Here is a 25,127-nt window from a genome sequence, read left to right as displayed (position 1 = left end):
GTTGGTCACTACCTGCTACATCCAAACAATAGAGGGTTCAACCAGAGGACACGCCAACTCTGGCCAATCACCGACGCCGAGCACTCCGCGTGACCCCTGACCTTACCACGCACACATTGTCCAGACCATACATCAGCGTTAAGACCTCCGTGGCTTTTTGCTTCTCGTTTTATATTTGCACAGAGACAATACGGGAACAAAAACGGTGTGTATAGGTGTGCAACCGAGCCCATAATTCACTCAAACCATAGTCTTTTCTGCTATTCGTCTCAGAACATACGCCCGTCAGGCCATGCAGTGCAATAGGCATGAGTAGAATCACGCCGTGCTTCTATTACATTTCATTCCAATCTGGTTTACATCAGGCAGGACTGCTGTGGTTTCGCCGGTTAAACAAATAGTATCTTCATGACGAGAGCACAATAAGAGCATTTTCAGCCAATTGTATTAGTTGTTGAAGATGTTAGACTTCAGTATAAACGTGGCATCAATTATCGGTAAAACACAAGAACCAGGCAAGCAGCAGTAACTTCTAGGAGTTATAGCCTATAGCTCTTCACCTTTAGTGATGATTCATATCCAAATTATAATCCTTCGTGGGGGTATATTTATCAGTTAATAAGGCATATAGCCGGACCAATCAAACACAGTAAACTTTAACTTATATATATATATCTTTCGACTTTTTTATTTTAATTTACAAACGCCGTGTTCTGCGGAGCCCTTCGGTGTGTGTGTGTGTGTGTGTGTGTGTGTGTGTGTGTGTGTGTGTGTGTGTGTGTGTGTGTGTGTGTGTGTGTGTGTGTGTGTGTGCGTGCGTGCGTGCGTGTGTGTGTGTGTGTGCTTGCGTGCGTGCGTGTGACAGAAAGAGTGTGTGCGCCACTTAGCGCAGGCATGGAAGTTATTCAGAAGATGGCGTTTGGGCTGATTGGCACGCGCTTTTACGCAGCCTCTCAAGATGTCGAACTAGTTAAATTACTGATTTCAACTCATTCGAAACACGAAATAGAGGTCACTCCCAAATGTACTGAAATTTTAATTTCCCCGTCTTTCCACGTGACTTATTGAATAATGGATGGCCTCGGGTCAGAAATAGATATGAAAATCTGTCGTATTTTCATTTGAGGTTGATCTTCGGCGAGGCGCGAGTCACATCTCGTCTTCCTTTGACAAAGTTCTCTTGTCTCCCGCGTGCGTCCATTCCCTGGTGGACATCGACCGTCATGACTTGTTGTGAGTAGATTTGGGTCTTTAGTGGGGATTTTGAATTAGTATCGAATAGCCTTTACCTAAGTCATGTGGTGCGTCTTGCTCCTATCAACTGTGCATATATGATAAATGGTGTAAAACTAGCTGCTGGCAACTTCGTTGCTCCTTCTCTGAGGCACGCGCAGATCCCGGCATGTGGTCGTTAGCAATATCAAATAATAGCGTTGTATATGGGACATGTTTGATAGAAAATGTGTTGTTGTTAATGTAAATAAATATTTGTGAACCACGTTTTGAATATATATTTTTTTAATGTCAGACCCCGCTGGATATTTCATATAGATGCATCAACAGGCAAGACATGCAAAACAAGTTTTGTCTGGCTAATAGCATCTGTACTTTTCCATAAAGTTTTCAAAGCCATCTTTGTGCAAAATTGTCCACAATATACTTAGAATACTGTGGATACGGAGAGTAAATTAAAGTAGCACATTTGTGTAAAAGACATGCATGCATGAGACTTGATTAATGAGAAAATACAAGTTTCAAAATGGTAAAGATGAACTGATAAGCCTTTCTCGGCTGAAACAGGAAATTGAAAAGTGTTTGGGGCTAAACTTGTGACCCTATAGCTATCACTTTGCTGTGTGTAAAATACAGGAAATACTATATGTCTTAAACAACATGATAAAAATGATGATACACATAATTGGCCCGACATGGGGCAGGGGTATGCTCACCTTTAAACGACCCCTTGACTTCAGAGTGGTTAAGAAATTGATCATTGGTCACATTGCAAATAAAAAACAATAATATACAGTATAATAACGTATCTGAGTCTTCGCAATGTGTAAATTAACTTTTATTAATCATAAAAACGAAGGAAAACAAATCAGAACTGCCTCAACAGCGACGAATATTCAGACGCTTATTGTGTTTAAATGAGTTGGTGACAAGGCAGAACAATGCGGTCACAGGACAAAAATAGACAAAGTAGAAGTTAGTTAAACATTAACCAACTCCTGTGGATAACTGAGAGAATGATCACTTTGTTGGTTTTTATTTAAATGATTATTATTATTATTAATATTAATAATGAGAATACTACTACTAGTCATAATAATAGTAATAATAATAATACTAACAATAATACTACTAGTTACTATTGCTTAAAATGTTACTTGTTATTAAGCCCCTGTGCACTTACCTCAAAACTTTAATTCATGGAGAACCATTTAAGATTATTAAAACTTGCAATGATACCTGAGAGTGGATATGGATTTAAATATTTTATACCACAGATAATCAAGAACGTTCAAGTGAAAAATCAACTGCAGTCCTTTATTGCAGCCACATTATGGGAATAACCGTTCAACCCGCCGATTGAGGCTTTCCATGGCTGCGCGCTGCAGTCCTGCATGGTGATAGGCGCCAAGTCAGCTTAAGGCGTTGAATTTCGCATTAGCCTTGATGTTGGCCGATGTAAACCCTAGAGAAAGAGTTATCTTCGGCTGAGTGTATCGGTAACCCAAGCCTGGCAGTTAAGAGCTCCGAATGTCAACATTGAGAGGAGATAGTACCGCCGTCTGGCCAACATCCAAACGGCGGAGCGCGGTGACGAGAGGTCTGCGCCTCCAGCTCCTCTTCGTTGTCAGCGATAAGGAGCACTGTTCTCCATATACGCAACCGCTAAAACATTAGAGACATATAACATCTACCACCCGTTGAAAAGGTGTGAGAAAAATGTGCCCACAATTTACAACACGATTTTGGAGCCTCGTGGTTGCCAGCCTCTTCTTGATTTGGACCCAAAATAACTTCACACTCCACTCTCCTCTCCTCGGCCCGGGTCAGGGGAGAGTTCAGGTGCTGTGGCGAAAGGCAGCGTGGGAGTGTGGGGCTGTTTTCCATCCACGACCAGCTTTCAGTCACGAGCTCCTTCTCGTTGCCTGGTTGCATAAACCCGTATGAGCCCGGTTGCCTATTATATGCAAATGACAAGAGCACACACAAAAACTGAGCAGAACAATTAGGCTAATACATATAAAAATCAGGAATACAGCACGTATATGGACATTCTAACTAACAAAACACAAACACTGTGAAATCAAGAAATCAAATTCGTATATGGACATTCTAACTAACAAAACACAAACACTGTGAAATCAAGAAATCAAATTCGTATATGGACATTCTAACTAACAAAACACAAACACTGTGAAATCAAGAAATCAAATTCCTTCACTAATTAGACATTTTTAAAGCGTGCGTAAAAGTAATATATGAACTCATCACTAAATGAACCATTGTCCTCTTGTCCTCGGTGTTGGACGCATTCAGTTGAAGGTGAATTGATAACGAGACGGTTTAGTCCTCATGCTCGTGGCTTTAAAAGTTTACCACTCAAGTTGTAGTTTGGCCAGACAAAGGGGCATGGGAGTGGGATGCGGTCCATGTCCGCCCAGGGTGATTAATAGTTGTGGTGGGGCTTTTCCACGCCCGCCGCTTTAGTGTTGACGGAAAACAAGCGCCAAACGGTGCCGGGAGAGGAGAGGTTCTTCCGTCTAAAGGGTTCTGGCAATATACCAGGCTGGCGAGCAGCCCTATACATATCCTAACACCACAATTATAAGCATAATACTACATTATAATTAGTTTTAGTTTTGCAGTTTAAATGTATACGTGTACTTGCTTTTGGTGATCAAATATTACCCCTGAGTTATGACTTATTGCACCCGTTTACAACCTGGCCCTTTCCCCTCCCCAAACTACAGTTCCAAGTTCTCCCATAGCGCAAACCTGTAATTTCCAGCATCACTCAACTGGTCATAGGAAACGCGTAAGCGCAGGCAGGTTGAACAGGGGGTCCATGTTCGGACCAGTGGGGTCGAGAACCCACTCTTTCACACTCTCGTCTCTACTTTCCGCATACTGCTGACTGACATACCCCCCCCCCCCAGGACAACCAGGACGCACACCTTGCCTAGCTATAGGACAGGTAATTATGAGACGTTTGATTTCGGTTTAGCCGCCAGCATGCAGGCTACATGGTGATGGAGTGAGTGTGCGAGGCTGACTTGAATGGCCCTACAGCACACTATCAGCCCAACTCTGAGACTGGGGGCGACACTGAGTTCGCTATAGCACACCTTGGCTGTATATAAATATATCTAGAACAGAGGAGGAGATGGTGGCTTGGGTGCTGTGTAATCACCTCGCCACCCATAAAAGGGGGCACCTTCGAGTAAAAAAAAATAAATATAAAAACTCTCTCCGTCCACACTAAACAGTCACAGTGGAGTGCCAAACATCCCGCTCTTAGCGTGGCTAGAGCTGTATAGCTGCACTCGAGGCATGGCATACAGTGGGATTAGCGCTGAAGCTCACTTAGCGCTAATAGGCAGCAAATATATGTCACTTTAAAACTGTCAGAAGAGCCTTCCCTCTGAATAGGGCGACGTGGGGAAAAGCTGCCCGCTCTGTGAGAGACCAGTTCCCTCTGCCAGACACATTGCAGTGTCATGTACCCCTCTTTTTTCTCCCTCAAAACCGCTCCGTTTCTCCTCAGGGGCAATGACTGCCTCCATTAATGATTCACGGGCTCAAATAAAAGGGATTTAAGTTGACGTTGCGTCACGTGAGCGAGGCGCATAATACAACGCGCGGTGCTATGGCACGGGGGAAGAACACCGGAGCCCCGGTCTAGCCATATGATGCTGATTATATGCGCGTTACCCCCACTTTCCGCGAGCTATGGAGTCCGGGCTTTGTAGTTTTTAGCGGGGAAAGAGAGAGAGAAAGACAGACAGAGAGAGAGAGAGAAAGAGAGAGAGAGGGAGAGAGAGAGAGAGAGAGAGAGAGAGAGAGAGAGAGAGAGAGAGAGAGAGGTCCAGTTTTTGTGGATGGTATTATACTGCTGGCACGGACGGATATGTTTTTCCATGCGGACAGAGTCAGAGCCCGTGCTTTGGGAGGATGGATTTTATTTTGAGGTATTTCCGCCGATTGTTCATTACTGTCGTGAGTTATTGCCGCGCGAGGCAGAGGTCAGTAAAAAAAAAAAAAGAGAGTCCATGCTTTTGCCCGGCTGGAAAATAGAGCTGGGATAGGAGGCTATCAATATTCACCTATCTGGAGATATCGTCGATTTCCAGCACCACCAATGGCTCTTAAAATTAATCAAGGGAAACATAAATAGGCCTCCAGAATTTACTACCCTTTATCTGGTGCACATTTAGGGATTTCGTGGAGAGATCCCTCAAGATTTACACATGTAATTGCTTTATGTATACACTTCCAGTAGGCTAGTCCACATTAGAATAAACCCATAATTCATTTCATTAGTAAATTGTAATGACAGCAAAGCACAGATTGATATGGGCCTATTCTTCATCTCGTCATTTGCAGGTGGGCATGGCATGGAGACAATAAGACAATAAGTTGGCCTACATAACTGTTTGTAAATAAACGCGGCCAATTAAATATCTGCCGGTAATAACAACCACAACAACAACAACAACAACAACAACAACAACAAAAACAAACGGATGGGGTGAAAACAAGCCAAGACATCCCGCTTCGAGATGTATAATGCGTTTCCTATAAAATGCATCAGTTTTGTGGCATAACATGGGGTTTGTGTGTAAAGGATAAATCAAGTTGAGATACATAAAAAGTAAGGAAAAGCTGTGGGGTTGTGTCGCTCCGTCGGGGAAACGAGGATATAATGGAAGACGGAGTGCCATCGAGGACCGCGCGGCCGCGCTGAGGTCACGGCGCTCGCGTGTGATTTATGGGCGCGGGGACTTGGGGCAGCCGCTGTGCGAGAGCTAATGACTATTCGATCCAATTCCAGTGTTGAAGAAAATACACATGGAACAAACAGAGAATCAGCAATCATGTTTTTTTTGCATATATTCCCTTTGTATTATTGTTGTGTCCCATCATAATCGGTTCAGATTTTCTTTTATTATTTTTTTTATTGAGAAGAGAAAATGTACACAAAGCGGCCTATTCATTAGGCCTGATTTAATTGGTGTTTGGATATAGGTCTGTTTTTGTCATTGTGAAATACATTTGTTTATGTTTTTGCCTATAAAATGTTTATCTTTCATTCTATATTATTATTCTAGATTATTCAGCCAACATTTTGACAAAAATAACTATATCTTGAAGACAGCATTATACTATCGAATTTAAGTGAATTGGGGTATTTGGGAATTTGAGTTGTAATTTGCCCTTAGTTTTACATGCACGTCATTTTACAAATAGTATTCGCTTAATTCAGCCTAATTGCCTGTGTAGAGTAGTGATTGATTGCCGCCAAGGCGCACTGTTTTAGCTTTAAATGCTGTTCAGAATCCTTCTCCTAATAGAAAAATGCACATAAAAAAACGTTGGAATTATTTCCCAGGAAAATTAACACAACTCAACCGATATTCTTCCTTGCAGAATTCCAGCCAAGTAAATCCAGGCTATCACACGGTCGTTGGGAGACCCCGTTCTGCCCCCGGTAGGTCCATATATCTTTATTGATTTATGTTATGAAATGCTTGACGGTCATATCCTTATTCAATTTCTAATAAGTAGCACGCACGCCCACTAAAAGCACTCACAGGGATCTACACTCTCTATCTGTATGGCCTGTGCGTTTCCGTGTAGTAGCCGTTATGAAGAGCCCGAAAGTAATAATTCCTTCTGTTCCACTTGTCTTTGTAGTGTAATTTGTCACTGCAGAAGTGACGAGGGGAATCGCACCTCTTGGACCGGTGCCTTACTCCCTTCAAAAACCACTTTCTCTGTAAACCAGCTGCCTGTCCCACACCATCCACTGCGCTGACATTTTTTAATCGGATTTTTATTTTCCACAGCTTTAATAAAGAGTTTGGTTTCATTGTTTCGGAGGCCTTACATACCACGGCCCATGCACGTGCGCCCAAAATCTCAGTGACATTTAACCCTGCGCGGTTAGTGCCAAATTAAAGAAAACCATGATTCAGCATATAGCCAAGCACAAAGGAGTAAATAATTATCCAACGTGTCTCTTCTAGTAAACAAAAAGCTACGTTGGCAAAAAAAGAAGAAGAAAAGAAATCCTCACTCGTGAATTTTGTGTCCCACTCACCCTCCCACGCGGTTCGTGTGTTCTACCTTTTATTGTGTCGTTGGCTCTGCGTCCCTCAAAACGGGCAGAGAAGCTATACACTGGACGTGTTTACTGCCTGGAGATGCGAGAGGACATACATCTTCCTCTTTTGGCCGCAAAACACACCATTAAACATGCAGAGGGATTCCCTCCCCGCTCCCCTCTCCGCTGTTCCTCGCTACATGTCCTCCACTCGCCTTTTTGGTGATGAAACTTCTTTCCATTTTTCTCACACGGCTCCCGATGGGGGTATTTCCCTTGGCCTACATCGAACAAGGCTTTGATCCTCTGCATGGCTCCCTTTTTTAAGCTAATAAATATATTAAAAAAAAAAACGTCCTTAGCCATTCAATAATGTCTTCCTTTTAAAGGCTGTCCCCAAAACCACGTCTCTTGAAATCAGTGGGGGTATTTGGCCTCGGATTGAAAACGAATTGCTCTCATTTGTGATTAATTCCTCACGTGCAAGAAGAAAAATGTCGGTTAATGATTAAGCCGTGGATAGAAGCCCCTTTATATCCCATTGCGCCGTTGTTTGCCCCTATGTGAGTCCTCACTCCACCACTCCATTCAGCCATACTTCGATTCGGAATGTGGAGTAAATAACAATAAATGCTTTTAAAAACACACTTGGGACGGGCGTCCGTGCTATTTGTAATATTTGTTCCCCTTCACACACACTAGCCTACCTCATTCGGTGGGGGGTGGAGAGGCAGCCTTGATCTGAGCTGGCTTTCCAAGGCGCTATTCATTTGCATAATTTTTCTATGGTGACGCTATGTTTCGGGGGAGTTCACTGGTGTCTGCATGGTAGTACTTGTGTAGGAGCACATAGTCCAACATGGCTTTTGGCTATAGGTTTAATATTGGTGTATGAAAGCCTGGGCATTTGCTCTATAGCATGTGATAAGTTCAACCGCGAGGGCAGATAGCGTTTATCTTGAAGTGACCTGGGTGCTGCACGTCTGCTTTCGTAATCTCGGTTTACCCATCCACGTCGAATAGGAAAAAAGGAGAAGGAGAAAAAAAAGGGGGATTTCGATTCTCCTGCACACACAGAGCCACTCGGCTCTTCCTTTTTGTGTGTTGTTGTGTGTGGTGCTGCTGATGCCTGGTGAATGGCTATAGGCGCAGTCTGCCGCTTCGCCCAGATCGCTCCCCCCGTTTAAACTTTTCTCTGGATTACCGCTTTGATCGATTTCGTCGCTGAATGAGAAAATATTGCATCGTGCTCTGCATTCGTCGTCAGAGGAGAAGGTAAGCAGGCCAGAAATAGGCTCCCCTCGGTTGTAAATGGCGGAGTTTGTGTGTCGCGGGGTGATTTATCACCGTATGACTTACATCTCGGTTCAGGAAGAGTTCACACACAACACAGTCAGGCAGCCAGATTCCTCTCTCTCTCGCGCGGAGCTCCAGCTTGTCTCGTCTCCCTCTTATGCCATTTATTATACTCGCCCTGTACCGTTCCTATTGGAAATGCACTAGAAAGCTCGCTGATATCTCCGCCAGATATACCCCGTTTCTCCGAATAGCAGATGTAGTGATGAGATCGTCTTTCACCCTGCGGTTTTTTTGTCTCATGTTGAGGGCAACATGAGTGGGTCTGATTTTGAACAGATTTCGCGTGTTGTTATGCGCTGCTGCACAGAGAGGGAGTTGTCCAGCATATTCCCTTTCGGTTTCCATCTGACTTCTTATGCTTACATCCCAGTTTGTTCCAGACTACTCCGAAGTGGATCTAAATAGCACGCATTTTAAATAAAGATACAACTTAAAGCTAATGCATAGTAATTGTTATTATGTGGCGATTGCATGTTATTATTATGGTTATTGCATATGCGTTAGTAGAGCCGGGTTTAAGTTTCATTTAGAATTTATTTTTTGTCAATATGTATTTTTATTCAACGATTAAGTGCTTGACTATAGGCAACCACACATCTAATGTACATAGAAGGCTATTATGCAATGTTCGTTGCTGATTTTGAATGAAAACATAGGGACACAACTGCATGTTTCCAATTACGATTCTGTTGTAATCTGTTCATAGACTTTGGACAACAATTTAAACCTTGATCTGTGTAATAAACTAACTTTTGGATATACGTATTTACCACATTAATTTGTATTATTAGTTTATTTATTAATTCATTTAATTACATTTGTATTATAATAATATAGTTGTTCTTTAACCCAATACGTATTATGTCTCTTGTTAATTGACTCAGGCTATGGTTACAAAATATTTCCTTCAAGATGTATTCCCTATACACTCAGAATAAAAACACATGTTTTCATTGGAACTTTATTTTCACAACGATTTCCCCAAAACGAACTGGAGGTTTATATAGGCCAACTATTATTGAGTTTTCCCCAAGTAAAATATCAGCATATTATGATCCCTATGTTACAACATCAGGGACAATTAGTGGTGCTTTAAGTTGCAGGCTATATGGCTTTCCGTCCACTTGAAGACCGAGCCTGGCTGCTCACCGGTCCGCTGTTCTCGAGCGTGCCATCCCGGCCCACTGACCCCCATATATCACCGGGACGGCCGCCGCACCGACAGCACCGACAGCAACCATTATTATGGGCCTGCTAGGGAAAAGTTCACGCTGTGGTCATGGAGATGCGCGAATGCCCGCCCGGTTTTTCAGGTTTCCTTGTGGCCCTTCCATTCATCTTGCGAAGAGAGAAAAAAAAGAAAAAGGGGGGAAGAGAATGCGGTTGTTTATGCTTTGCGCCAGGTGGCTGGGCTTGCACACCGCACTGAACTCTATCCTGCTAATGATGAAGGAATCCTTTTGACTAATAATGGGGACAAAAATAGACCCCGTGCAACAACACGGAACTTCAACTATTACCTAGCCAGCTGAATAGACAATAAACGTGCATATTCAGACCCACACGGCCCAATAGAATAGAAATAGCATTTGACATATAGCACAGTCTATATTTGCTCTATTGTTAGCCTATTAATTATAGAGCTCTTGCAGTTTGCTGGCTTGGTATTAGATTTGAAAATTCTTTGTCATTTCTTGTTTGGCTCCAGTATTGATTTCGCAATATCAATGTTAGACGTTTTTGTTTTGATGTTTCTTGGCACAGATGGAAATACAAGGTTAGTGCATGCGCCTTTGTGCCCTGTGTAAGCCATAAGGTAAACGGTAATAGTCTACAGAAGTGTTAGCCCTATCTTGCCTCCATAGTCTGCCATGTCAGGCCTGTATTGAAAAGTAAGATGGATCGCCACCATTTCTTCTCCTCACAGTGCTTCTTGTAACCCTAGGTTCACCCGAGGAGGCCATTGGCGGAGAGGCGTCACGTGACCAAGGGGTGCCAATGTTATTCTACAAGGGTGTCAAGACCCTGTCAGTTTCTGAAATAAATATTGGGAAACGGCGAGATGCAAAAGGCAACCTACTACGACAGCCCCGCAATTTACAGTGGCTACCCGTATCAAAGCGCAAATGGCTTCAGTTATGATGCCAATCAGGTCCAATATCCCCGCGCCTCTCATGTGGAAAGTGAGTACCATCGACCCGCCTGCTCCCTGCAGTCTCCCGACGGCTCCGTGGCCCTGCAGAAGCCGGGGGAGATGGCGGAGAGCTGCGACAGGAGCGCGGCCATTCAGGCGGCGCAGCCTACGGTTCATCCCGAAAGCAATCAACCACCGCAGGTGTCGGTGTTGTCAGGCCCACCCCCTACTGCTCCACAGTCCCCCGGTGCTCTCACCCAAAACACGAGCAACGGGTCCAGCCAGCCCAGTGCCAAGAACGGCTCCCCGACCCCGACAGCACGCAAGCATATCTTCCCCTGGATGAAGGAGTCACGTCAGAACATCAACAAGAAACCCTCCAGTAGCTCCAGCTCAGGTACTTGGCCTATACACTGCCGATGAAGACGCACAGACGCACAAACACGCACACACACACACACACACACACACACACACACACACACACACACACACACACACACACACACACACACACACACACACACACACACACACACACACACACACACACACACACACACACGGCCCATTATTGCCCACAAATCAATTTACATTGACGTGCCTTTTGATTTACATCCAATATGCAGTCATATTGAATTATATTCTTGTGTTATCCCTAAAGCGAAGGCACCATTTGCTGTCCCCAATATGCCCTACAGCTGACCCGCTGCCACAGTAAACACGTATCCCCTCTGATCACACAACGTCCCCTGCGAGTCAACAAACAAACACGCCAAAACAGTTGTTTCGGTTTGTCCTCTTATGTTTTGATTAGAGGAAAACCTGAGTGTGCGGGGAGGGGGTTGGTTAGTTGTTTACTGAAGTACTAACCCAAAGTTCAGAGACGCTAACATTCCCATGGCCTTATCGTTTTCTTTTGTTGTCGCTGTTGTTGTGTTCGCCTCGATGTATAAGCGCTAATAGTTGAGTTTATTTTCGAACTCATTTCACTCAGACAGTTGAAAATGGAAAGCAGTGGGGCATCGTTCTGCGTCTCTCCGCATGGGCCAATTGAATTCCATTATTCCTAATGATCATGGTGTTTCTGGAAGCCTTTGGAATTTATGGGAGACCGAGATATTGGCTTTTTTTTTTATTAAATTTATTATCATTTTTAATGCTTTTTGCGTCATCGCATTTTCGCGTCTTGACGTATTTACACCGTGCATGTCTGCGCACGTCTCGTTGACTGATAAGATAACGATCATCTCGTGCAACACATTTGCAAATTTTTTAAAAGCACAGAGTTGCTTCTACGCTGGTCTCCCAAATAAATCCAGCCACAAATCCTTTTGTGAAAACACCATTTACTGGCACACCATGTAAAAAAAAAAAAAAACAAAAAAAAGAAAAAAAACATTAATAATCGTTTTAATAATAGTATAAGCATCACTAATTGCCCTTATGGAATTACACTGCGATTCCCCGCGCGAGCTTCTCTCCCCATCTCTGAACCGAGCTAATGGGTTGCGTTATGTGATGTCATGCTGCATTCCTCTCATTCCTCTGGCCCTGGGCTCGCGCGACCGGTAGTAAAATGTATTAGGTGTTGGCAGCCTGCCAGAGACGGTAAGTAGACCAACACCTTGCTGCTCGGCAGCCCTGCAGCTCGAGCCCTGTGTTGGAAGGTGAGAGACTCATCAGAGGGCGAGGCGAGCCATATAGCTTCACGCGACTCGAGCGATACATGCCTGCTGTGCTTTTTGCATTACGCATGTGCTACCGTGTGACTACGGGGAGAGATGAGGGTCAAAAAAATGCTTCCGCGGGGAAACGTGAGGTTGCAGAGGGTGCCTTATCGTTAATGACCCGCTACAACTCTCGTCGCGTTTTTTCTTTAGGGTTTAGCATATCTCTATATACATTGATTGCTAATAGTCTTATAGCACCCCTTTGATAACCCCAGTGCGAAGCATATTTATCAATCTTGAGCTGCTAACCCCCCCCCCCCCCCCCAAAGACACACATACACACACGTGCGCATACACATTATGCGCACTCTGGGAGAAAGGAGAGTCGTTGAGAGTCATGGCTAGCCTTTATTTGATCAGTCGAACAGGGTAGCCAATATTTAATTGGGTTCCTCTCTCACTGTGATGGGGGCATGTGTTATCAGCTGCGTGTGTGTTGTCACTCTAGTGTCTTCTTGCTTTCTCTCTCTCTCTCTCTCTCTCTATCTCTCTCTCTCTCTCTCTCTCTCTCTCTCTCTCTCTCTCTCTCTCTCTCTCTCTCTCTCTCTCTCTCTCTCTCTCTCTCTCTCTCTCTCTCTCTCTCTCTCTCTCTCTCTCTCTCTCTCTCTCTCTCTCTCTCTCTATCTGGGATGGGACTGGGAGATACTGATTGACCCCCTCTCCCTTTTCTCCCTGGCAGTTGAGAGTTGTCCCGGAGACAAGAGTCCCCCGGGGTCAGCCGCGTCGAAGAGGGCGCGGACAGCCTACACCAGCGCGCAGCTCGTGGAGCTCGAGAAGGAGTTCCACTTCAACCGTTACCTCTGCCGGCCCCGGCGGGTGGAGATGGCCAACCTGCTCAACCTCACCGAGAGGCAGATCAAAATCTGGTTCCAGAACCGCCGCATGAAGTACAAGAAGGACCAGAAAGGTGTCGGAATGATGCCTTCCCCCGGCGGGGGGCAGTCCCCGCGGAGCCCGGTGGGCCCAGGCTCCGGTGGAGGCGGAGGTGGAAGTTACCTGAACTCTATGCATTCTCTTGTAAACAGTGTACCGTATGAGTCCCAGTCGCCGACGTCTTACAGTAAAACCCATCAAAACGCATACGGTATGCCCACGTCATATCCGCCTCCTTTGAACAGCTGCCCGCCCTCCCAGAAGCGCTATCCCGGGACCGACTCGGCCACGCCCGAGTATGACGCGCACCCTCTCCAAGGCAATGGCAACAACTATGGGACTCACATGCAGGGCAGCCCCGTTTACGTTGGCGGAGGCTACATCGATTCTATGCCCAACTCTGGGGGCCTCGGTTTTCGGTCTGACCCATCTCCCGCACCCGCCGTCCACAAACATGGACTACAATGGAGCAATCACAATGGGCAACAGTCACCACCACGGGGTGTGTGATCCGAACCCGACTTACACAGACCTTACGCCGCATTACTCTCAGGGAAGAATTCAGGAAGCGCCCAAATTGACGCATCTGTAGCGGTGTTGCACCCCGGATCACTCCGCCCCATTGTGTTTATACTTCCAGACCCCATTACCGCTTTGTTTCTGCGCTTCCTTATGGCTTCCCACCTTCTCTGCTTTTGTTTATGATTTCTATAGTTTTGATGTGTGACGTATAGCGTAGGAAAATAATCACTCTTGCTTGAATTTTCTCTCTATTTGCTTGTATCATCGTCCCACAAAGACATGTATCTTGGGCTATAGGACGGTAAGCGCGGGGGACACATTATATAGACATATTTAATCTTTTTTTTCCTTCTTCTTCTGTTGTTTCTAAATCAAACAGGGTATTATGAACAAAAATGCTATGGTATTGTTTTCAATGTGAATTTGTTCGTCTTTTTTTATTTTTTATTTATCCTCATTTGAAGAATTGTGTGTTTTGTTTTTTTTGCATTTTGTTGCACTTGTGAAAAGGATCCCCAAGACCCTCGAGCTGGGATTTAAGAGGAAATACGTATTTTTTTTCTCGGAAGGAAGGTCTTGAGCTTTACACGCGACCTCCATCGCTTGTGTTGTTCTGTTGGACTTTTTTATGTTATTTATTTCGCTCCGAGTAAAGATAGGATTCTTTAGTATTATTTGACATGATGACATCCCCCGCGTGTGTGCGCGTATGTGTGGGGGGAGAAGGTTGGTGGAACTAGGCGCCTAGGCCAAGTCCAGCCCCTTACCTGTAGTCCCAGAGGCTCCAGAGAGGGACACTATATATGTTGCTATGGTTTCATTTATCTCCTTCTTCTTCTTCTTTTTCTTCTTGTTCTTCTTCTTATTCTTCTTCTTCTTCTTCTTCTTCTTCTTCTTCTTCTTCTTCTTCTTCTTCTTCTTCGAGGAAGTGTTTTTCTTTTCTTCTTCTCTCATAACGAATGTAAATCAATCAATCATGCAATAAGGTTTGAAAGAAGGACACACGTTTAGCAGTTTTATTTTTATTGAGGTAAAACAAATATTTCATCTTTTTTTCCCTCTCTCTCAATGTCAGACATTCCATTGCTGCTCCATTTCGATGAATAAATAAACGAATTGAAATATAATTAGAGCACATCATTCAGTTTTAATTTGCAGCATCACAGGGGCATTACACAGACAAAAATTACAGCATCTCCAATAGAACTGCCATGGCCACATCATGTAATAACAAACCTCCACAACTATATCAAACGAAACTACACACAAACTATCTGTTTAACAAATAATATACATTACTTTAAGTTAATGGATATATAACTACACAATAATAATAATAATAATTGTTATGATTAATAATTATATGAATATTAATACTACTATTAAACCATGTAACGTAATGACAACATTAAGATAGATGTTATGCCCATGCACAGAGAAAACAACGGTGATATCAATAATCCCCCTAATTAATGGTCATAAACACCACATGGAACCCGATAAAAGATACCGTCGAATATTAAATAAAAGCCACTATTGTCTGCTCGCCGTTCAAGAGAGAGAGAGAGAGAAAGGCTCGCGGGTGGCTTCCTTCCCGCCCTCTCATCTGCGCGTGGGCACATCCATAATAATAAAAATGTCACGCGGGCCTCCTGGAGTATCTGCAAGAAGACAACAAGCCAAATGAGAAATCGTTGGAAAAATAATTCCCTGATATATCCAGTCACTCAAATGTGTTCTCCGTGCACGTTTGGAAAATAATGCAGGGCATGCTATAACACCGGAGTTGTATAACGTGGCTTATTTGATTAATTATTCTACTATTTTTACAGATGCCCGTATGCTTTGGGTGAGCAAATAACACTTAAACGAATCATATTACAGAGAAGTAACCGAATAAAACATTATCATAACATCCTCAGAACTGAGAATATGAAAGGGAATCAAAATGTTGTTTTGTTTATGCTTTGGTTAACCAAGACGGTTGCTTGAAATGATTTGAAATCACTAATAATAATATATATATATATTTTTAAAGAGATTTAATATTGTATTTTGTTGTCCTGTATTTGGGTATAGAAAATAGACCACCATTTCTAGATTCGTTTAAAAAAAATTATGTTTTACCAAACGCTAAACCTCAAGCAAATAGTCCTAAAGAGACTAAGCATAATAGTCCAACCGTATATCGTATTGACCATGACTATTGAAAATAGATGGTTAGATTATCGGACAGTACAATGACATACTAGACAATTATTGCAATAGCCAGCCTTATGAGGTTGTAGGCTATACGTTCAAAAAAAAATCTTGAGTCATCGAATGAATAAAACCCTTTGTGCTTTACTTTAACCCATCGTTATTGCACAATTGTATTTGATCAAAACAAATTTAGCTCACAAGTATATTTCTTTTCACACAAATATGATTGATATCACAGGTCAGGAACATTACTAGCCCCCAACATATGGTTAGTAGGAGAACCGAGAACAATTGAGCCATGATGTGTCAGCGGTAAGGGCTCCAGAACAACCCTGGACCCAACACACACACACACACACACACACACACACACACACACACACACACACACACACACACACACACACACACACACACACACACACACACACACACACACACACACACACACACACACACACACACACACACACACACACACACACACACACAGAGAGAGACAGGGGGAGACACTGATTTGACCCATATGTGGTACACACACACACACACACACACACACACACACACACACACACACACACACACACACACACACACACACACACACACACACACACACACACACACACACACACACACACACACACATACACACACAGGTGATGTATAAATAAGGTTTTGGCTGAAATAGAAGATTATGTATTTCCTTCATTGTGTTTCCTTCCGTGGGAAAGTGGTTCCTAAATCAATCCCCTGCACAGAGAGGTGTGTAGGACAGACTGGGCTTCAGAGAATGCAGCCACCCACTCCTTTCCTTCACACAAAGCCTTGTGCATAATTCCGAAAAAGCCATCCATCTCTTCCCTTAGCAGTCTTGTCCCAAACCACACCGTCTTCTCGGCTCCCAAAAAAGCTGAATGTTTACTAATAGGAAAAACCATTTCGTTTTGTAAACAGTCTAATGCAGAGACCAATAACACCCCCTCCCCACACACACCACCCAGTGGGAAAGGTCGCCTTGCCTTACTCACCGTTCACGTATAGCGTCTCCTCGGCAATAGTGGAACCGTTTTTGTTTGATTTCTTATTTGTCTTTTAAAACATATCCCTCCAGCGACAAGCCCACTGCTATGACTGCGAACAGAAACGGGTTCTAATCTGAGTGGCCAGTGTTTCTGGCTGCTTCCTGGCTGCATTTGATCCGGCGGAGAGTTAGAAGCCTTAAATGTGTTCTGAGGGCACCGAGCTGTCAGACCTTTTGGCGAGTAAGATTGATCGCGCGCAGGCTTTCCAGGAGTCTTTGTTTGGTGTATAAGCAATAAACTGAGCGAGGCCTACCACTTCTCTCTTCCTCTCCTCGCCTCACTCACTATTCCAGTTTTTTTTTGGTTCGGGGAAACACACCATGCACTCAACTGCTTGACGAAAAACATCCAGAATGTGGCTTTTGCGCTGATTATTCTGGAAGGCTATAAAACCCAAACACTGCGAGGAAGACCCTGCAGGCAGTCAATATGCCTATTTTCATCTGTATATAATAATCTCGCCGATGGATTCATTGGAGATCGCCAATTCTAATGACATATGCTGTTTGCAGATATATCCATACTGTAAATCGTAGTTTTTAATACTTCCACCGCCAAATGTCTGGTTTAACCCCCGCGGTGTGGCCTGTATACAATAGAACACATCGAACAAATGCCATTGTTGCAGTATTCATGGCAATCTTTGGAAATCGAATATTTTGGCCATTACAGACCTATTTGATAAAATGGGAAGGTGGTGTGTGTCTGTGTGTGTGTGCATGTGTGTCCCTGCTTTAAAAATCGACCTTTTATAAAAACGTAAATGCACATGCAAGCTAAACATGATGAGATTGGCATGAAAGCCATATAGGGACACAGTCTGATGTTTGTATTGTTTCATATGCTGAGATGATACAGGGGCTATACTTTTGATTAGCATGCCCACGTGCGGCTGTGTCTGTCTCCACGGTATATGCTCTTTGTAAATGTTAGTTATGGGTAATGGTCAAAACGTCTCATATCACACTCGTGCGCAATAGTGTAAATAGTATACTAAACAGGCCCACGCTCTGTAGGATTCTACAACCAGCAGATGCAGTGATTATATTGCTTCCAAGAATGTGTCTAAGTGCGTTTTAACAGCCTGTGTTACATTTTTTGAGTATCATGTGCTGGCTTCAACCATTACGCACCACACAGACACACTGAGTAGCCCATTGGCTACGTTATTTCATAACACATTGGATTGTTGAGGGGGGGGGGGGGTGTTGCTGTCAAGAACTCTAAATATCAGATTTGGGGTGTGTGTGTCTCCCGCCCCCCTAACCCTGAATCTGACTCTAGCCTGTATGAATAGCTAACTTTACTGATGACCGCGGGCATAGCATGGAGCTACTGGCGTGATGTGTGTGTGGTGGGGGGCGTTCTCCACTGACATTCTCAAACAATACGAGAAAGAGGAGTGCACGAGCCCGCGCACCGTAGGCTGGCTACTTCCCTGTCATCCTGAGCGTCGGCCATTCTAAAAAACACATTTTGTAGGTTAGTGAAGTGGACTGGGGGAGACGAGAGCGGGATAAACTGAACGGACAAAGATGTAAATAAAAACAGTCTTCTTCCCCACTGTGGCCGCACGGCGTTCTTCCTCCAGAGTTTTTGGATCAATCACGCAGACAGTGGCTTCTTTTGATTAAACCCCAAATTGTTATTGGGCAGAGTTAATCATGTGACAGACAATTCGGTCCAATTTCAACCTTGTCTCTCCATGAATTCAATAGTTTAATAGCAGCTCGGTCCCCACACGGCCGTAATCAGTGACATAGACCAAAAAACAACAAAAAAAACACCAGGAGAATTTTTTTTCAAATGATTTTTTCACTGAGCCGCAACATTTATAAAAATACGCGTGCAAAACTTTCCCCCGGCTCTCTCACAGGGAGCAGCGGAGATGAATTACGAATTCGAGCGAGAGAGCGGTTTTATCAATAGTCAGCCGTCGCTCGCTGAGTGCCTGACATCTTTCCCCCCTGTCGGTGATTCATTTCAAAGTTCATCAATCAAGAGCTCGACACTGCTTTCACGCTCGACACTGATTCCTCCTCCTTTCGAGCAGACCATTCCCAGCCTCCACCCGGGCAGCCATCCGAGGCACAGCCGGCCCAGACACAGCCCCGATGGATGCAGCTCGCTGCCCACAGCAGCCTCCCTGCCCCCGGAGTACCCGTGGATGCGGGAGAAGAAAGCCTCGAAGAGGAACCACCTGCCAACCTCCACCGCAACCATATCCAACGGAACCGTCTGCTTTTCCCCGAAAGGTGGGTCGTTTTCAGAGGGACAAATATACATGATATATAATTCCGAGCAATAGAGGCTAACCAGGCGTATAGTGTTTATAAATTAGGTGTTACTAAAATGTCTACCGCATGGGGGGGGGCCCTCCATGTATATAGTGTGCTTTATCATATAGTAAATGTATAAGCATTGGCTTCCAACGTTTATACACATAGAGAAAAAACTTTGGGTAAAGTTTTGGTAATGTAAAATGATTTATTTGATTTCCACGCCGGCCTTCCTCGCCTGGCCGTGCCAGAGTTTTGATCTGACAGTAATGAAGAGTGATGGAGTGCCGTTGCAGAGCAGGGCAGCTGGCGCATTCATTAGGCTCCCACATATACTCTGGACCTTACTGCCATTATAGCTCTCTGTTTGGGCCTGAATTCCGTTCATATGGTGTTGTTTTTGTGTGTAAATAAGTGATTTCAGGAGTAAGTATGGAGGGATATGTTTTGGTTAAAAAGCCGTGTACTATTAGGCGTATATAGCTTGAGCGGCCATTTTGCTGCAGTGCCTATGCTATACTGTGAGCTATATTCTCTTGTGGGTTGAGATAGCCTTTGGATTCATGGCTGATCTGTTATGTTTGTTTGTGATCTTTTTTGGGGGGGTTTCATCCTAAACCATTATGTGGTGCTTTTTCTCCAGGCTCGCCTGAGATTCTCGAGAACGGCGGTGGGGGAGGAGGAGGGGGTTCCCGTCGACTGAGGACCGCGTACACCAACACACAACTGCTGGAGCTGGAGAAGGAATTCCACTTCAACAAGTATCTGTGTCGGCCGCGGCGGGTGGAGATAGCCGCCCTGCTCGACCTCACCGAGAGGCAGGTCAAAGTGTGGTTCCAGAACCGGCGGATGAAGCACAAGCGTCAGACCCAGTGCAAAGAGAACCACAACAGCGAGGGGAAAGGGCCGGGCGGCGCGGCCGACGACGGCATCCACAGTGATGGGGAGGAGGAGGAAGAGGAGGAGGAGGAAGGAGAGGGCTTTAACGTGAACACGGTGCAGCAGAGCGGGGCCCTGCTGGAGAGGGAGACGTGCTCCTTTCAGCAGAACTCGCTCGGCTCCACGCAACAGCTTCAGAATGCGGGGCCCCACAACAATGAGACGATGAGTTTTACCGTTTCGCCGCTGCTGAGCAGCAATGACAAAAATTTAAAACATTTTCCCAACCCGTCACCCACTGTTCCGAGCTGCATCATGTCAACAATAGGCCCCGGGTCTGCATCTGGTCGGGACAATGGTGACAGTCACACGACTCTGGACGTTTCTATACACGATTTCCAAGGGTTCTCGTCGGATTCCTGCCTGCACCTCTCCGACGCGGCTTCGCCTAGCTTGTCAGAGTCCCTGGACAGTCCCGTGGACATATCGACGGATAGCTTCTATTTTTTCTCGGAGTCCCTAACTACAATCGACTTACAGCATCTGAACTATTAATTGAAATCAATCAAAAGAAACGACGTTTTTTTTTGGTTTGGTTTTTTCAAATCCTGGGATGTTGAAAGTGCAGGCAACAACTGGTTGTTAACTCTGGGGTTAATTTTGTGGTTATTTGTATATTCGGCACATTTATTCTGTTGATATTTGACTGATTAATTGAAGGTAAGGCTGAATCAAATCATTAAAATCCACTCAGACGTGGCTTGTAATTACCATAACTAATTTACTTCTTGAAATGCAGGTTATGAGTGTATGTGAATAATAATACAATATTAGGCCTATGGACCCTGCTTATTTTTTTTATTTTTGTATAGCTTCCAATGTCATGAATATTTTTGTTAGAATACAATTAACTTGCTACAATCTTTCTCTGGTGTTCCGAGTCATTTTTCTTGTCGTTTTAACATATTTTATATTCCACTTGAACGAATCACGTTACACATAGGCTAAATAAAAACAAATAGGTCATATAGGAAGAAATGTTATGTATTTTTTTATTTAATTTTTTTTACAACAGGTTGGCAATGAATATCGATTTTGAATATATAATTGCAAACTGGGTCTCAAAAACACACTGCCATTTGAATGCCAAGTTTATTATAGAATTTGTAGTACATTCTTACACAATGTCAGGATTATCTTGGAGCCTACATATTTTTCTTATAGCTTTATTCAACAATTTGAATTATGACAGTGTTTGATATCCACATACTATTTGTGTATCCATAAACCAAAGTAGTTTAAAAGTTTTATTCTACGTTTTTACTCCAAACCTTTGTAGATTGTCTTAACGCCGTGTGCATGTGCATGCAGGCAAACCCGAGCCCGTGGTGTTTGCCTTCACGAGCTCATAAATCACCCCGTGCCATGAATGAAACGGGCATTAAAGAGACCAATAGTGACGTACATGTGCACAAATAAAACCCCACTTACAGGTTCATATGGGACTCCCGATTCGAGGGCCAAAAGGCTGTGTCTCTGCATGCGTTTGGTAATAATTCATTTTTTATAGCTTGTTTAAACACGGCGCGGCGAGAGAGCTGCACCAGCCTCTTTGGGCTTTTAGCCTAGCTGCAATATTCTTCCCTCGCAGTGGTCTAATTCAAAACAGGTTGCTTCGGGCCTATAGCATTATACTTAATCAAACTTATACATTTACTACTCTTTCTGGAGATCGTTATGCAACGTTGAACTCGATTTCAAATGAGACTTTATAGTCAATTGTGTATAATAGGCTAATAACATTATTAGAATACTAGCGTTTTGCATGGCGTGAAATATATTGGACGTCATTATTATACAATACAACTCACGGGTAAGTTTGGTGTGTATACCTGCTGTAGCCGATTATACTTTGATTGACTTATATAGGAATCTGTCATTATATATATGCAGCATGGAGCATTTGACTCAATAGACTATCTCTGTATCCTACACTATTGTGAGAGCAGTCCTGCTCAATATGCACCGCTCGGTATAGACGAGCTGCATGGATCGACGCACAAACTCATCGCAAGGGAAGTTCACAACCTTGCAATGTTTAGCAGTGCCCTGGTGTTTGGTTTATCGAATAATATAGAAGCCATAAGCAGGTAATCGACTGAGGCGCATTTCTGGGTCACTTGTGTGTGTGTGTGTGTGTGTGTGTAGCCTGTGAACTCCAGTATCATAGAACCCAACCTGGCTGGGACCAGTAACAACATAATTCCGTGACAACGCGCCTTTCTCGCCACATGCGTTCACACAAAAGGGGGGGGGGGGGCTCCCAGGCCCATGGCAAAGTTTCTACCAAGGAAAGAGATCCACTTGCGCGCCCACGCAACTCTGGAGCTGGAGTGGGAAGGAGGGGGGGGGGGCGAGGGGGAGGAGGGAGAACATTATGGGCCCACAGCTTTTTACTTGTGAGAGAGGGAGGAGGAGCGAGAGGGAATCTTGCATCATCTTTCTTTCCACCAAGTTCTTGAAAACTAGGCTAACTGCGCTGCAGTATAGGTTATATAGCCAGTGGTTTGGACACACACCTTGTATTGTTGGTTTGTTCCATATCCACCACGAGTGTATCACAATCTGTAGCCTATATAAAATGGTGTGCTGCACCGCGGAGATTTGGTTACAGCAGGAAACGTATATAACACAAAGCCTTTCGGTGTCTGGACAGATGCGTCCAGTAGGGGCGCACATCCACCCCCCCCCCTCTTCCTCCCCTTTCTTTTCTTCAGCACACTCTTGAAAAACGGGTGTTGAAATAACACCGGTGCGTGGTCTCTAACTAAACACATGACGGGATGTGTTGAAAAGATATCCCAGAGCATGTGGTTGAGATGCTAAGAGGATCGGTTTCACCTCTGAGTCATAAGATGTGGCATTCAGATTTATATATACTGTTTAAAATCCCCTCCCTCGTCCAACACCCTGTGTTTTATATCTTTCCGATTTGTTTTCATGAATCATTATTAAAGTAAGGATGGAATCGAATATTTTAAGAATTCACATGATGCTCTCCCTGTGGACAGTTCAGTCAGTATCTGTGAACACGCACCACTCTCCTCTATCAGTGATGTCACAGTGATGTAAAATATGGGGCTGCTCCATATGAATCTATGAGGCCATAACATGTTTATGTGTGAGCTCTTACACCCAAATTAAGTACATGTTACTTCTGAACCCGAATATAAACCTCATTTGCAGGTGTATGATGTTACGCAAACATTTGATGGTCTCATGAAGTCAGAGCCCCATTCATTGTCTATAGGAGCAGCGCCAGATTTTACATCCCGGTGACATCACCATAGTTGGAGGGTTCTCTCTCAGATCCTTATAGCTTTAGGAGAGAGTGGTGCTTGTTCACAAACACTACCCGAACTGTCCTGCAGGGCACAAGAAGAAAACATGTGAATTCTTAAAATAGGTGGCATTCTATTTTGCTATCGGTTATCGTCGGTAGTGTGATAGTAAAGGGTTAACCTTCTGTAGTGTGGCAGTGAAAGGGTTAACCTGCTGTTGTGTGGCAGTGAAAGGGTTAACCTTCGGTGTATTGTCGCAGTGAAAGGGTTAACTGTTTGGTAGTGCGGAAGTGAAAGGGTTAATCGCGACATATAGTGAAATGAAGGTGGCCATGCCCGCCTTCGATTGTGCAAAAAAAAATATATATATATATATATATATAATAATAGAATAAAATAGAATAGATAATAAAAAATAGACATGATAAAAACTAAGATAAAATACAATACAATGCTAAGCTTACAAATTAAAAGGTAATGGGTCATGTACACTATATACAATATCCTATACAATATACATACTATGTATACTAAACTATCCTATATACTAACTATACTATACAGAACATACAGTTATGTTTTTTTCGCTTTAAAGTGACATTTTCTTTTGTGTATAAAGTGACCTGTAGTGTGTTTGTGTGTGGGAGAGTGCAGGATGTGTGGTGTGTGTGTGTGTGTGTGTGTGTGTGTGTGTGTGTGTGATATTGATTGGAGTCAATAGACCTGTGTCACCTGTTGTCCATTTTTATATGACCCAGTTTCTTTCCTGTTTTTGTCCTGTCATTTTGTCCTTTAAACTGCAAGTGGGGTGACAGGTGAAATTACATTTTACATGAGCATGTTTTATATTTTGGAGGCCAAAAACCGTGCAACATGGAAAGAAATCGTCACTGGCCTATGCTCAGCAGGGAGTGCAAAGGCTTAAGTCAAGTCAATGTTTTATAGCCAAATGCTAAGAACCACATTGCTAACACTAAATTACCAGATGTTGGCTGACCTGATCTGCGATGCTAAGCTAGTTTTGGCTAGCGGTTTCCCCCCTTTTTTTAAGATTTTATTTTTTTAACACTGCTACTTCAAAACTCAAAATTCCCTGCTTTAGCAGAGAGAGAACAGAGTCATAGAGGAACCAAGCCTGACAGACGGCATCTATTAATAGTCCATTCCTATAGCTACAGGAGAGACGTGAGCAGCCGGAAATAGACACACATGAGTTCTATCGCTTGATTGACAGCTCCCTTTCAACTCAAGTGCCATTCTATTTTCACTAAAATGTTTAGCTATAAACTACCAAATGAACCCTACTCAGTTCGAAAGCTTGGCTCATCGACTAACTATAGCAAACTAGGTTATTAAACCACCCAAATTTGTATTTTATTTAACT

At 43.7% G+C, this 25,127-nt stretch overlaps 2 protein-coding genes and 1 long non-coding RNA gene across 3 annotated transcripts; 2 read left to right on the top strand and 1 right to left on the bottom strand.

Moving 5' to 3' along the window:
- Positions 1-2,053: 2,053 nt before the first annotated feature.
- On the bottom strand, positions 2,054-8,044 carry LOC311227670. Its single transcript, XR_014619610.1, has 2 exons — positions 7,360-8,044; positions 2,054-3,190 (listed from the first exon to the last, which is right to left on the bottom strand). It is a non-coding gene; the product is annotated as an uncharacterized lncRNA (long non-coding RNA).
- A 116-nt stretch (positions 8,045-8,160) lies between these two features.
- Positions 8,161-15,622, top strand: hoxa3a (homeobox A3a). The gene is given in 4 exon segments (XM_084313397.1): positions 8,161-8,611; positions 10,641-11,226; positions 13,242-13,834; positions 13,836-15,622. Coding segments are annotated over 3 exon segments (1,254 nt in total). The 5' UTR covers positions 8,161-8,611; positions 10,641-10,757; the 3' UTR covers positions 14,028-15,622.
- Positions 15,623-18,530: 2,908 nt separating this feature from the next.
- LOC311227666 (homeobox protein Hox-A2a-like) lies at positions 18,531-21,322 on the top strand. Its single transcript, XM_084313398.1, has 2 exons — positions 18,531-19,499; positions 20,167-21,322. The coding sequence occupies exons 1-2, from the start codon at positions 19,133-19,135 to the stop codon at positions 20,955-20,957; spliced, it is 1,158 nt and encodes a 385-aa protein (XP_084169524.1). The 5' UTR covers positions 18,531-19,132; the 3' UTR covers positions 20,958-21,322.
- Positions 21,323-25,127: the final 3,805 nt, after the last annotated feature.

Source organism: Notolepis coatsorum (genome assembly GCF_963971535.1).
Source record: "Notolepis coatsorum genome assembly, chromosome: 4".
Taxonomy (NCBI): domain Eukaryota; kingdom Metazoa; phylum Chordata; class Actinopteri; order Aulopiformes; family Paralepididae; genus Notolepis; species Notolepis coatsorum.
The sequence above is the reverse complement of the archived record's forward strand: the minus strand, read 5'-3'. Positions and strand labels throughout refer to the sequence as shown.

Excerpts from the sequence above, each read along its gene's own strand:
- LOC311227666 (XM_084313398.1), top strand. The coding sequence starts at position 19,133 with ATGAATTACGAATTCGAGCGAGAGAGCGGTTTTATCAATAGTCAGCCG. Across the intron at positions 19,500-20,166 it reads CGTCTGCTTTTCCCCGAAAG|GCTCGCCTGAGATTCTCGAG; the intron begins GTGGGTCGTTTT and ends CTTTTTCTCCAG.